The 15218-nt window shown below is 51.5% G+C and overlaps 1 protein-coding gene across 1 annotated transcript in view; it reads left to right on the top strand.

Annotated features, from left to right (window-relative positions):
• The first annotated feature begins 1384 nt into the window (after nt 1-1384).
• The window catches only part of BCAS1 (breast carcinoma amplified sequence 1), a 56830-nt gene continuing 42996 nt past the window's right edge, over nt 1385-15218 (top strand). The window contains exons 1-3 of the mRNA XM_012728135.1: nt 1385-1456; nt 3443-3521; nt 5945-6513. Of these exons, the coding sequence (XP_012583589.1) occupies nt 1385-1456; nt 3443-3521; nt 5945-6513 (720 nt within the window). The remainder of the gene's footprint in view (nt 1457-3442; nt 3522-5944; nt 6514-15218) is intronic.

The following is a 15218-nucleotide window of genomic DNA, read 5'->3' as shown; positions in this document are numbered from 1 at the left end:
CCCCCTCACCTCACTGGTCATTTTGGGACAGTAACTGGCTTCTCCCACACCACGGCCCGCGACCCATCACCACCCTCCGGTGCTGTGCCCTCCAGCCCTGCCCTCCCCTGCTGCGTGCCAAGGTCACAGCCTTTCCTGGGGGAGTCGCAGGATGTGTCTTTCTGCTGCCGGCTTTAACGGGGGTGAGGGATGGGGGGGGTCGCCCCAGCCCTGCCGCTGGCTGTGAACAGAATCACTTCTGCTGCGATACTGATGCCGGCCAGTAGGTGGCGGTCACCTCTCGCTGTCGCTGCTCACAAAGTCCGCACTTGACCCAGCAAGGGACCAATTCCACAACTTGTAACCGCCTGGACAGCAGTAACCGCCTGGACAGCAGTGCTGGTGGCCACTGCAGAGGACTGGAGAACGGGGTTTCGGTCCTTCCTGGCCATGAATTTGCCAAGGCCTCCAATGTGCAATTATCAGGGTAATGTCACCCATTATCATTACAATGGCAGGCTCCCACCTGCCAGCCCCCACTTCTCCCAGCCCACAGACTGCTCAGACCCTCAAGCCTGCCTAGGAAGCAACCCCCGAATCGGCTGAATTTATTTGAGTTGACTGCTGGCTCTCTAAGAGCTTATACGCCTGTTGGTGAGGACTTAAATTCTGTGGAAAGCGGATGTAGACCACACAGCCCTCCGCATGTGTGTCCTTGTGAGCGAGCCTCGTCGGGCCCTGGACCCAGACCTCCGTTCTCTCGCCTGTCAGCTTCAAGGAGGACGCCACTGCTTTGTTCATGGGCTGTGAGGAGCGCGTTCTACTCACGCCAAGCGAGGTTCAGAACAGCTTCTCTGCTCACAGCCGGTTACTATGTGTGAGCTGTGCCATTACGTGCATGCTCAGCGCTGCCGACCCTGCCCGGCCTCACCTGGACCAGCTCGTCATCTCGGCTGCCTCAGCCCACCCCCACCTCTGTGGGCACCGGGGACCCAGCAGGCCCGGTGGCTCCAGGCACCACCTCAGATCGCTCCGCAAGTCAGGAGGTTTAGGGGCCAGACGGGCAGGCGCGTGCATAAGGGAGGTGACCGGGAAGTTTCTGCCCACAAAGGGGTGCAGATTTTCTCCACTGAAAGCCATGCAGGCAGTGGGGTCCTCCCAGTGCCCACACTCACAGAAAGTTCCATGTGAAGACCTTTGTTCAAAAGCAGCCTCCACCCAGCCTTCAAAGCCCATCCCATGAATTCCATCTTTTGCCCAGAAGACATGTTTTGGGCTGGCAGATGTTTGCACTCTGCAACCACACACCCTGGTACCTTGCTGGGTCTCCCCCTTTTCATGGTCAGAAGTAAGACTTGTGTTTGATCTGGGTTTTAATTTCTCTGTCCCTTCTCTCGCAGGAGCAATGGGCAACCAAATGAGTGTCCTCCAGAGAGCGGAAGACCAAGAGAATGAGTCAGAGACGGACACCCCCAAGGTAGTGTGACATCCCTATGTTTACACACAGAAGATTGAAGCAGTGTGTGTTTCGTTCCGTTGAGAAAAAAGCAAATTAAGCTTCAGAATGGAAAAACAGAACAATCCTCAAAGCCCAGGTGGAACAGAAACCCTACAGGAGGAAGAGAATTCCGAACACTTCTCAGCCACTAATGATCCCGCTCCATGATGTCATGGAGATGGCTCCTGCTCAGAATCAAAGGCCTGAGTTGAAGCAATGGACTGAGGGAGGCAGCCCCACAAGCGTGGGCCCTCGGGTGGTTTTCAATTTGTCGGGGGAGCTTTTTTTTTAAAAAAATTATTTATTTATGCATATAGAACTGGGGTACAGGCCAGAGGTGCAGGGGCGGCATGAGGCTTCACCTGAGGCAGAGCGGGACACAGAACAGGCAGATGGATGAAGCTCACTGCTGAGGGGAGCAGCGGGCAGGTCAGGAGAGGTCTGCCGCGTCCTGTGGGTCAGCTCCGGGCCGGGGATCGAACTAACTGGGGTGGCTGCAGCTTGCTTGCAGTGCTGTGCTTTAACCTGCTGCGCCACCAGGGAGGGTGGAAATTTTGAATCTCCTGATGTCTAGGCCGTCCCCGCCCCCCACATACCCAGACCAGCTGAGACACCGTGGTGGGTGGGGGCCCAGGCACACCCAAGTGGCCCAGGTGTGAGAGCCACCGGCAGCGACCGGAGAATGAGACAGGAGGATGGGTGTGCCGGAGACAATTTCATGAGGAGTTGAAAACAGTGTCCACGAAATCTCCTGACTTGCAATGTTGGCCACTGACACCAAAACCCTTCTTTAAAGAGAGTGTGAGCCGAATCATCAAATGGGCACACCAGTCCCGTCCCAGGGGTGCCGGTTATAACCTCAGGGCGAGAGGGCTTGGTGCTTAGCGCTTATGATTTCAGGGTGGGGTTAATCAGTTCAAGATCCTGGGCTTATCGCAGGCCATCAACACCATTTAAAAATAAAAACTATAAAAAAGGAAGGTCCGGCCCCCCCACCCCGGAGATTCCATCTTTAGGAAGGTGGCACTCTTTTGGATTTTTCCTCTCTGCGATTATCAACATACATTAGCTACTGATAGAATGAGGAAAGTGCTCAGCAAATAATTGATTTCAAGAAGCCTCAACTCTTAGTAGTAGAATTTAGATTTTTAAAAAAGATTTTATTTATGCATACAGAACTGGGGTGCAGGCCAGAGGTGCAGGGGCGGTGAGAGGATCCACCAGAGACAGAGCGGGGAGCAGAACAGGCAGATCGAGGAAGTACACGGCTGAGGGGAGCAGTGGGCGGGTCAGGAGAGGTCTGCCGCGCCCTGTGGGTCGCTCCCCTGTCTGGGAATCAAACTTTTGCTGAAGCAGCTGCAACTAGCTTCATAGTGCTGCGCTTTAACCCATTGCGCTACCAGGGAGGGCCCGAATTTAGATTATTTGTTATAAAATGGCATTATGAACCTGCACCCTCTTCTGCAACTTTTTTCCATGCGAGTGTAGACGCTCAGTCCATGTCTGCATCTGCAGGCACGCATGTACCGTCTTTATCAATAAATAACCGAAGAGGAAAACAGCAGGCAGGACAGTGGCCTGAAGCCGGGAGCAGACCGGGCTGGGAGGTGACCGAGGGGTGGGAAGACCTCCTGCGCCTTGTTCAGGAAGCTGGTGGGCGACACAGCCCAGTGCAGGTCACCCACGGGTTCCATTCTCCCCACCCCCTCAGACAAGTGTCCAGTGTGGCTGGGGGTCCCATCTTTGGGGGGGAGGGGTAGCTGCCTGTGCTCTGGGCTCACAGGTGAGGCAGCCACCCCCGGCCCCCACGACCACAGCGGTCCCGTTTCCCTGCTCTGAGGCCTGGTGGCCTCCAGACGCAGCCCTTACTTGAGTCCAATCGTAAGAGGCGCCTCGTGGCCTGGAGGCTCCCCCGGCCCTCGGATTGCCCCAGAACACCTGACTAACAGCGCACGTCTGTTCCAGGTGGCCGCTGGGAGCGAGTGTGAGCAAAACGGGGTGCCAGTGGTGCTGTCCACCCACACCATCCAATACTACGACGAAGGTGAGTGCCACGCTGGGCGGCGGCCACTCCCCAGGGCAGAGGGGCTGAGCCCGTGGGGGGAGCGTGGACCGGAGGCTGCCAGCTCCTGCCGGGGACACCTGAGCCCTTCCTGCTGGAGGTAGCCAGGGGCACAGACTGCGGACTTGCCAGGCGTCCGGCTGGTCTCTGCTCAGGCCTTTGCCTTCCGAGAGCCCGGGGGTTCTGAGGCCCCAGGCTCTGACTTCAGTCCTGGCAGCCCCGGGCGCCCTGGTTTCCCGAGGGCTCTCCCTGGGGACCCCCAGAGCCTTCTTCCAGGCAGCCCGGCATTCGGAAAAGCCCTTCCCTGTCTTGACTCTGTCTCCCCTTTTTTGTCAACTGTCCCCTTTTCTCCTGGCATGGGCCATCCCACGAGTCACTTCTATTCCCTCTGACCCTTGGGCCGCCGCTCTGGGGCGGCCCCCTCGCCACCTCCTGTCCTCACGCTGTCCCCGCCAAGTCTAGCCTTTGTCAGAGTCAGGACCACAGACACAGACAGAGGGTCCGTGCTGGGGGCACTGGCCGGAGGCTGTGGGGCGAGTCCCCCTGGAGCTGGTCACGGGTCTTCTGCCCATGTCTTCTCTTCTCCCTGCTGCTAAATAAGAAGCCACCTGGGCACAGGCCCCTTCTGACCCTGGTACCAGCATTTAGCAAAAGCACGGCTGTGTGTGCGTGTGTCTGCGTGATGGCCACTTACAGTTGTGAACCGTGTGAGCAGACCCAAAGAAATTCGGATCCTCCCTTCTCTTTCTGTCCTTCTCACAAACAGCTACTAAGTGGCTGGTTGCTCCTGTGTAAATCAGCGCAGAGAAACCTTCAATCATCACGGTCTCGTCGAGGGTCAAGCACCTTCTGTGCTCCCTCAAAAAGCGTTGTGAGCACCCTTCGCTCAAGTTTTCACCTTTAAGCATCACGGCCTCCCTGCGCGGAAGCACCTACTCTTCCCATTTTATCCGTGAGGGAATTCAGTGATGTGGGGTGACTTGTCTATTGTCTACCACCACACAGCTCATCCATTTATCCATAGAGAATTTTGTAAGTCCAAAATGGATGGTATCTTTTCCCCTAAATATTGCCTTTCTTTTTTTTTTTTTTTAAGATTTATTTACTTATGCATACAGAACTGGGGTACAGGCCAGAGGTGTGGGAGGTGAGAGGATCCACCAAAGCCAGAGTGGGGAGCAGAACAGGCAGATCGACACAGTACACTGCTGAGGGGAGCAGCGGGGAGACAGGAGAGATCTGCTGTGCCCTGGGGGTCCCTCCCCGGCCGGGGATCGAACTTGGCTGAAGTGGCTGTGGCCAGCTTTGTCGAGCTGCGCGTTAACCCACTGCCACCAGGGAGGCCAATCCTGCCTTGCTGTCGAAAAGGCACCCCGCAAAGCAGGTGAGACAACGGGGTGAAAGCAGAAGCAGGTGTATGTTGGAAGCATGAGCCTGGCGTCTACCCCTGGAAGGCAGAGGTCTCCCCACGACCGTCCTGGGCAGCCGCCTCCCCCCTGGGTCTGTGCAGGCCAGTCTCACTCACCTTTGCTGCAGACAGCTGCTATTCAGGCTTCAGCTGGGTCTTTCCGAGCCTCACCTTGTAAAACCTCCCAGTGTCCACGGCCATCTGAGCGGATGTAGGTAATGTAGTACATGCCCGAGGAAGTAGGATTCCTGCCCCTAACTGGACTCTGCCCCTTACCAGCCAGCTGGCCAGTCCAGGGAAGTGCACTCACGCCCCTGTGGGGAGTTCCTCACTTGTGACAGGCACTGTTCCATATGCTTTGAGAATATTAACTCATGCAATCATCATTAAAACCTTTGAGGTTGGTTCTACTTCTTGCCTCATCTTACCAGACAGTGGGGGCATAGAATTAAGTAGCTTGGACTCAAATGATTACGCAGCTCCACGGCTCCCCCATGTGAGTGTTCTCAGTCCCCTAGGAGATAGTGGGTGCTGTCGGGGGTCATTTTGGGTTGTCAGAACTGGAGGAGGCTCCTGCCATCTGGGGGTGGAGCATGCAGGAGGCCCCCTGCCCCCCAACAAACCCGACCCTGCCGCAGCTGTCAGCGGGCAGGGCGCAAACCCCGGCTCAGCCCAAACCCCGGCTCAGCCCAGAGCGGCTCCTGGTTCTGCAGATTCCCGGCTGCAGCCAGCAGCTGCTTCTCTGGTGTGAGTGTCAGGAGAGCAGCAGTGATGTCGCTTGTGTTCCACCCCTGGCCTTGCTACCTTCCCGGCCCACTGGCCTGTCCAGAGACCAGGGTCAGGAGCCAGCTGGACAGCTAACATCTGCACTGCACGGTCACTCCAGAGCCGAGTCCCGCTGGCTCCATGGTCTTTGTGTATCAAACATTCAGAGTCCATTATTCACCCCTGAATTTCCTCGGCTTGAATAATCCCTGTTTATGTTGTGTGTTTACAGTCGATCTGGGGATCAGCCTCCAGCAGGATAATGTGGCCGCTTCTTCCTCCGAGACAACGGGGCTCCGCGCGGGTGAGGATGCCAGCGCCGAGGACCTTGGGAAAGAGGCCAATCCCGAGCCACCAGCTGCTAAATCGCGTTTTTTCTTGACGCTCTCTCGGCCTGTACCAGGACGTGCCGGAGACCAAGCCACGGATTCATCCCGGGAGTCCGTGACGCCTGATGTCAGCCCCGCCGAAGCTGCGCCGAACAAAGGCGCGAGTGAGAGCCGGGCACTTCCGACAGCAGCTGCAGGCGGGGGCGCCCGGGATAAAACCCCCGAGCAGGCCCCGAGCGCGGCCACTTGGGGACCAGAGCCTCTCCCACCTGGGTCGGGGGGCGCAGCCCCGTCCAAGCCCAAGGACTCCAGCATTTTTGACAAACTCTTCAAACTGGACAAGCGACCGGAAAAGGCACCGAGTGACAGGATACAGGAGGCGCAGAGGGCGGAGCCCCTGGACCAGGCGGACGGAGCGGACCAGGCGGACGGCAGCCGGGGACGCCGCGGCCGCCATGCCCCTGCGGAGGCGGTAAGTGCTGGGTGGGGCGCGAGCTCTGGGACCCCAGGGGTGCACGGTCACGCCTCAGTGGCGCCGAAACCCCGGGGCCCGGACAGGGTATGGGACAGTGGATTCCACTAGAACAAGTAGCCTCTAGCCTGGCGCCCCGCGAGGCGCCCGTGGCACAGGTGTCTTTGAGGGACAGGAACAGCGCGTCGTGTTGAGGTAAAAGGAAAGAGGTGAGTTACGCACGCATGAATGCGTCTTCTCCGCATCAAGGACGGGGGACTGTGCATGCAGCTGGCATTTGGAATCAGTGACTTTGGAGGGACGAGGCAGAAAGGACTTGATGTTGCAAAGACTGAAACAGCCCCCCGCCGGGAGCCCAGTTCCCATGGCAGTTTGGTCAACAGTTGTGGGGGGAAACATGTCTTTTTGCCACTAATGGCCTGGGTTGACCTTTATCTGCTGGCGGAACATTTAAATACTAGAGTCTACAACTGCACGCAGATTCTTTTATGTGGTCATTATTTTCCATCAAGCTGGAGTAATACCTTGCAAAAGCTGAGTCTTTTTTAAAAGAGGGCCTTCCAACTGGCCGCTTTCTTTCCTGAGCAAAGAAAGGCAAGTTCTTTCTGATGTTAAAAAAGAACATTTGTGTTTAACCTGCAGAGTTCATTGGTGGGGGGGCCCAGGAGAGAATTCCTTGCGTGAAGAAGGAACTAGAAGTTGATGTATTGTATTTCAAGGCATTTGTTTCCTTAGTAATGGACTTTTAACAGTATTTTTTCTAAGCCTGGGGATAAAATTGAGTGCCTATAGTTGCGATTAGCAGCAAGAAAATAAAATTAGTGCTTGGCACGTGTTCTGTGGATGGCTGAGGACGGAGTGACTGGAGGGTCCCAGGCACTGTAGTGGCCGTGACGGATTCAGCACCCGCACAGCCAGGCTCACTTCGAAGCTTCATGGAAAATGGACATTTTCTTCATGGAAAATGGACATCACATCAACCTGTGAATTTAATGCATCCAGGCTGGGGTCAACAATAATATTTTAAATATTAGACACCAGTGGAAAGTTTCAGGCAAGTAAAATAAGGAAAAGATAATAAGTTTCCTGCTATCAGTATTTTTGCTCTTTCTGTAAGTTACGAATCTAAGAGCTGGTTTTCAAATGTTCTTTCAATCTTCTAAAAAATTGCCTTTCAAACGCTGCTTCCCAATTGCCCAGTTGAGGCCCAAGTGAGTAGCTTCCTGTCGAATTCACAGTGAGTCTACAGATGCACCAGGTGCTACCGGTGACAGGCCAGGCACGACCCCGGGGCTTACCAGGACACCGGGCCTTGGCGGTCCGCACCCAGAAATAGCAGAGCAGCAAATCCCCACATGATTACGCAAGGGGCCAGGTGCTCCCCTGGGGGAGATCCAGCATGGGGAGGATGCCCAGACACCAGGAGAATAGCCCAACCTGGCCCTGGAACATTCCATCAAGGTGTAAGCCTGGCACTGGACAGTAGGTGAGCATCAATCTCCATGAATATTTGAGAAACTCTTTGCTGTTTTACTGTAAGTGGGAAGACTTTTGTTGAGCCCTCACCTTGCTCCTGAGCCCCTAAGGCCATTCTGAGGGGGTGATTTTCTGAAGAGTCATGTGCCTCTTTTACATGGGCAAAGACAAAGCTGGGTTAGGAAAAGCCTGAGTTAGTGATGGGAAGAGAAGGCAGCACTGCTGTGCCCATTGGGGAGAGGTGTCAGTGACTCACCCACTGCTCGCTAACCCCACACCCAGAGCCTCCTAGTCTGAGGCATCATGGAGACCTCTAGGGCACCCTGTATTGCAGACCCGAGGTCAGCGCCCCCACTTCAGTGTCACGATTCCAAAGAGAGGTTGCAGCCTGGAGGGGGCTGGTCAGGGCCACGCAGGTCCGTGGCCAGCGTCCACTGGTGGGTCGTATTTTAAAGCTATAGAGCCTCTGAGAAGACCCCAGCGCTGCAACTTGTCTGTATAAGTGAGTTCTTGTCCTCGGAGTCACCCACAAAATCTACATCTATTTTGGTTGCCCCACGATTTTCCAGCTGGGGTTGGTAGTAGCCTTGGAATTTGGAATATGGGATGTTCATTCTGCCCTGGACACATAAACCCCAGAAAATTTATGAGTAGCCAGCAAACTTGCTGATATGCAAATATACATATCTGCGCAGACTTTTTCTCAGCACAGCAACAGCCTCCTGATTGTGAGTTTCCCATCTGATCCCTGGCTGATCGTCTGTATCGGGGGCCCCATCAGTAGCTCTATATAAGTATTGAAAGAATCCAGTGCCCCAAAAGGAATAGGCCCCCAACTTCTCAATCAGTGCTTTTCTTGGTGCTTTTCTTGCTTCATGCATAAGTGGAGGCCAATGTATTGGTTGAGAGTTGAGGCTAAGTTATGGCCTGGGCTCAGCCCTGTCAGCTGTCCTCCCTCCCCCCCCCCCAGGAGTCTGTCCCCCAGTGCGACTGCATGCTCCTGACTGGATTGGAATTCCAGCCACAGACCCAAGTGCCATGAATCGGGAGAAGATGCCACCATTTCATTCCGAGGGGAAACACAAATCTTCTGTGTTTTCAGAACGACAATCTTATTTTTGTGCTTTATAAAACTACATTCAGAGCATAGCATAATTAAAACAAGGCCAGAATTCATGAACAAATGAAGCATTTACTACATAGGCCAAAGAAAAGATAAATTATACGCCTGAAAGGTTCCACTGAGCTGTGATTCACACAAACCAAAGTGTTGGCAAGGATGAGATATTTTTTATTTTTCTCTGCCCCCAACGACTGAATCAGAGCTATAAGATACACATTTCAGAGATTCATTGCCCCCAAAATTGGTCAAATAATGAAAGCTTGACCTTTATCAGTTTAAAAAGATAAAACAACCAAAACACTAGATTTCTGTGGTTAGTCAGCACCTCCAGAAGTGTCTTCATGTTGGGGGTCAGGGGAGGTGCTTAAAGTGTTGCCCAGAACAGATTTGTGAGATTTCCTCAAGAATGTTCCTTTTCTTCTACAAGTTAATTAAATTGTGCCATTATTATTTAAAACCACCCACCCTGTGCAAAACTCTTAAAAGCTAAATCATGCATGGCTCTGGTTCCTCAAAGGTCACCTGCCCCGAACTCAGACCTACATATCCAGCTGCCTCCTCCGAAAGTCAGCCGGGATTTCTCCATCTCCGCGGGAAGGGCCACGGAGCGCCTCTCCTCCCTCGACACTGAGTCATTCCCATCTGACAACACAACCCCACAGCCACCACCCCGCAGGGCGGCCCCTGTGCCCACCACTACTGCCAAGGGGTAGCACCGGAATGAAAGAGCTGAGGTCTCCAGGGCCCTGTTCTTCGTGGTTTACTCTAACGAATTAAAACGCCAGCACTGTGCTCGAGTAGCCTCGGTTTCACATCCACCTCTGTTACTCACTGTGTGCTGCTGGGGGAGATACTTAACCTTGCCAAGACTTGGTGTCCTCGTCTGTAAAATGGGGGTAATTTATTATGGTGTCAAGCACATTTTCTTTTTATTCCCCCTTAGGAAAGTTTAGTAAGACAAGCCATGGAAAGTTAACATGAGGGCGTGCGTTTTGAGACAAAGGAAATGTGGCATTGTTAGTATCATGCTCTTCCTGGTTACTCCACCTTCTACGCTTTCTACGCCGCCTTTCCACTGTCCTCAACCAAACTCACAACGGTAGCACAACTCACGCTCCTTTGAAAGCTGCCTAAAGAAAGACCTACATTCGAATTTGGGTCAAAATATGCAGGATTTGTAAAACGATTTGGAGATAGATTTTAAATGCCCTGGTTCACAAGTGCCGGTTCCTTAGTTTGCCAAGTCAGGGTGTCTGTGACCTTTCCTCTGGCTGTTTCCAGCTGCGCTTTGCACGACACCCATAGGTGCCCCAGTCCATGGCCTGTGCCACCATCTGCTTCCCAGCTTGGCTCTGCCTGTCTCTGTCTGTCTATCAAACTTTCACTTCACCATCAAGTGCCAAGTTCATGCAGCTGGTTGGATGCCTCCTTCATGCGTGGTTCTGAGGTCAGGCATCCTCCTGTGCGTTTTTGCTCTATGTTAAGTCAGATCTCTCTGAAGGAGTCTCTCATGGAAACACCAAAATTCACAAGCAAATTCTACATATTTTACCATTTTTGCAGGTAGGGAATTCAAGCTTCAGAGAAAGCAGATCACCTCAAGGTACACAGCTGGAAAAGAATTGTCTATCTCCAAAGCACATTCATGCTCAGTGCTGTGTTTTTAAACCAACATTTTGAAACTGGTGTGATATGGTTGTGACTACACCAAAAGGAGTAATATTAATGTGAGAAAGAGCCTGTGGAAAATGGAAATATGTGAGAATTGGGAGGACCTACTCCATCCCGAGTTAAAGTTTAAAATAAGGATCGCCTGCTCCTTCAGTGCCCTAAACTGGATATTTCCACTTTATTTTACTTGCCTGGTAGCCACAAGACCATGCCACTCCAAGAGGTCAAGAGATTTATCCTCCCAAAAGATTTTGCCAGGACAGAGGGAAAATTCATCTTAACTTATGCTTGTGCTTCGCCATAACCTGATCATGTTCATGGATCATTTGCACTTAGTACTAAGAAACACACCACAGAAATGTACCCGCAGCAGTGAAGTTAGCACCTGCGTGCCCTGGGGATGAGTTCAGAGTGCACCGCTAATGAGCCACTGGCAAGACAAAAATGGAAACTCTCACCTTTCTAAGATTGATTTATTGATGCAGACAGAACTGAGGTACAGGCCAGAGGTGATGGGAGGATTCACTAGAGACAGGCTGGGGAACAGAACAGGCCTACTGACAAAGTGCACTGCTGAGGGGAGCAGGAAACAGGAGAAGTCTGCCGCACCCTGTGGGTCACTCCCTGGCTGGGGGTCAAACTCAGGCTGCGGTGGCTGCGGGCAGCTTCATAGTGCTGTGTTTTAACCTGTTGTCCCCCAGGGAGGGGCCCTGTGCTTCGATTTTTATAACAGTACAGCCAGGCAGATACCTGTACTATTACTTAGAAGATGAGGAGACTGGGGCTCAGAGATGTTAAGTTACTTGCCCAAGGCCACACAGCTACATTAGTGAAGATCCACAACATGATCCACAACTCCTGCAACCTGTCATGCCTGGTCATTTCCAAACCTTGTGTTTTCATACGAGAGGAACAAACAGCCTGAGGAGCAAACAGCCTATAGCAGGGAAATGAATTAAAACAATATTCTTTCTAAAGTGTCAAAAACTTAAATGTAGGGAATTGTGAAATAGGTCAGAGGGTCTTCCAACATGGTGGCGTTTGCATGTATACCATGTAGCGTGTCTCTGGCTGCGAGTTAAATAACAAACTACCAATAGTGACTTGAGGAGAATGTGCTATTCTCGTACATTCTGAAAGCCTGAAGTTCAGGGGCACTTGGTTGCTTCAACACCATCACACCCACGGGACACTTCTGTCCTTCTCCAGCATCCTCATGCTTTGGCTTGGAGCACAGATTTGGCCCTTGTGGTTTTAAGATGGTGACCGTAATTCCAAGGGTATTGTCATAATGTCCGATCAAGCCAAAGGGTTTCCTATGCTCTACCTCTACCGGTTGGCTACAAGAAGCCTCATGTCTATGTCAAAGCAGGCAAGATTCCACAGCAGAGAGCAGGTTCTGCCAGGAAAGATGGCTGGCCACAGATAGAAACCAGGTCCAGCTTCTCCCAAAACTGTATATCAGAAAATCAGCAAGAGAATCAAGTGGGCAGAGGCCAGGGATGGTCTTCTCCAAGGTCATTTATTTGAATCTGCTCATAACATTGGCTTCCTAACTTGACCATGACCCACGAGAAGAGACACTGCACCTTGCCTGGATGTCCATGAGTGACACGAAACAGAATTCACAGAGACCCTGTTCTTACTGCTTGTGACACACGCTGGTCTTTCCCTTTTCTTCCTCTTTTGTTTGATGTTGACTGAGGCTAGTGTTGGCTCACCAAATTATTTTCCCATCCTGTGAATAGTAAGAGTGTGGAGTTTGAAAAGAGTCTATTCTACCTTCATCACCCTTTTACATGTGGAGACAGGGACCTTGAGGGATGTGACTGCTTCCCGTACGTGGGTGTATCCAGAGCCTGAAACCTGTCGGCAGCTGGTGATGTGTGTTAGAGGCACCTGCAAGGAATAACAATGGCACAACCATGCTACAACTTTCCAGAGAACGTTAGAAAAAAGCTGCATGTCATGGTCAACTCGGCCTAGTACAACTTTAAAGAGAAAGTGATTGCAAAGGATATGTATGAGTTACACTATGCAGAGTCATATATTTCTACCACTATCTGCTATCTTATTTTAAAGATTTATTTTATTTATGCTTATAAGAGCTGGGATATGGCTAGAGGTGTGGAGGGTGAGAGGATTCACCAGAGACAGAGTGGGGAACACAACAGGCAGATGGACTGAAACACACTGCTGAGGGGAGCAGAAGGCTCATCAGAAGAGGTCTGCCGCGCCCTGTGGGTCACTCCCTGGACAGGGATCAAACTCATGCTGCAGTGGCTATAGACAGCTTCACAGTGCTACACTTTAACCCCTTGGGAGGGCCCCACATGCCATAATCTTAATATTGAATCTTAATATTGAAATATGAAGCAAATGTGTTTGGCAATGAATTTGCAAAATAACTTGTTTTTAATTTTTTAATTGAGAAACTGTTGGTTCACAACAGTTCACACCTCTTCAGATGTCTGTTACCACCCCACGCCCTCCACCAAGGGACCCCACATCCTCCGCCATGGGGTCCCTGCCCCACTTTGCTCCTACCTCCCACCCCACCCTCATTCACTCAGCTACAGAATGAGTTGGGGGTTCTTTTCCTTTTGTGTTACCCAGTCTGCATCACTCTGTGCAAGCTTATCACCACAGCTCCTATTCATGGCGTGCTTGCAAGCTCACCGAGAAGCGAATACATAAGATCATGAGGCCAGAGGTGGGAGAGCGAGAGTTACCCCTTACCCAGCCACTGAGCCTCTAAGCGCAAACAGAAGAAACACTTTGGACATTCCGGAGCATCTTACAGCTTTACAAGCTCTCAACTCGTTGCTTCCCAAACCAGTGTTTTCTGGAATATCAACCCATTAAGCCAGACATAGAAAGAAGGCCCCACCCTTCACCCCCCGCCCCCAGCTAACTGGAAAACACCTCGTGCTTTGCACTCACTACTCCGACTCACGGCCACCAGCCTGCTGTCCACCCCTGACTCTGCCCAAGCTGACAGCGCCCCTTTGTCTCACTGAGCGCTTCTCAGACTTACTCACCCATATAGCCGTCAGCCACTGGCTGGACTCATGTCCCGACAGCTGTTCTGGGAACTGCTGAGCTGGCGTGTAGACCCAGCTGAAAAATCACCTCTGGCGGGAGGCAGCAAACCAGCTGAGGTTTTATTTGCCCTAATGGGGTTTTCAATAACATTTTCATTCATTAGTAACATGTTTAGATTGACAATGCTCTAAAGCGATGAGATTTCAATACGTTTCCCCATTTCAGACATTTCTGGAAATGGGCAGTTCCACCTCCTCTTCCTAGATGGCCCTGGACATGGGACCCTCTCTCTGGCCGCCAAGGCCTCACCCCTCCCCGGGGACCCCATTGTGGTCACCCCATTGTGGCCAGTCCATTGTGACCGCATTTGCGTTGCTAACTTCTGTAGAGCATAAGATGTTTCCAGGGTGAGACATTTTACTTCCCTTCTAGCATTTTCCTCCATTTGCAGCTACTCAGCTGACTCTTTGGCTAATAAACTGCCGGTCCGCCCAGGAAGCCAAAGTAGAGTCAGGTAGATTTCATGTCATGTCATTTCAATTCTCACATATTCACTCAACAAACATTTGATGCTGACTATGAATGAAGTAGAGTTAGAAAGTCCAGAGAGGAGCCTGATAGTTAACGCTGGGGAGGGAGGACAGTCAGGAGAGAGTTGGGTCCAGTCGAAACATGAGAAAGGGAGGTGATTTTTTTTCTTTTTCTGCACAAGAACAAACAATTCTTAGGAAGTCTGCAGCCTAATTTTGGCAGCATTCAAAACAGTGTTCTCACTATTGGGACGTGTTTGTTAAACAGATGGCAAGCATGTTCTAGGGCATGGGTTATTAGCTTTGTGTTTTCAGTGAGCTTTTTTAATTGTTGGAGATTTCCCCCTAATAAATGTGTATTACCATTATCAGTCTGGAGCTTATACGGTTGGAACTAATCATGGAACTGAAGAATCGCCCACAAATCCCTTTTCTCCTATTTGATTTAGCTGGGGAATTGTATGCCACCCATTCTTTGCCCACAGCAAATATGCTTTTCCTTTTTCTATCATACACACGCAGGCTTTATTTAAGAGCATGCCAACTTGTGTGTCCTTAGAAATATCCCCACAGTAATGACTGCTTCCAAAAAAAGAAGCGTGAAAAGAATCTTTTATTGCTTAGTTCTTTACCCACATTTCACTTGCCATTGGACATCAAGTTGACAAATTCACTTACCCTGCATGAGGGGTTGCTGAGAGAGAAATTGGGAAGCCTTTATTTATAAGAAGCAAGTGTGACTTGCTTTCTTTGATGGGTTTCTTTCCACCCTCCATCTATGGCTATACCAAATAGCTGATTTATTTAATCTTATAAATATAACATGCCTGCATGAGCCAACACAGTGGATGAAAAAGACT

This window comes from Condylura cristata, unplaced genomic scaffold (genome assembly GCF_000260355.1).
Source record: "Condylura cristata isolate star-nosed mole 26May11 unplaced genomic scaffold, ConCri1.0 scaffold00022, whole genome shotgun sequence".
Classification (NCBI taxonomy): Eukaryota; Metazoa; Chordata; class Mammalia; order Eulipotyphla; family Talpidae; genus Condylura; species Condylura cristata.
This window is presented reverse-complemented; position numbering and strand designations above follow the sequence as displayed.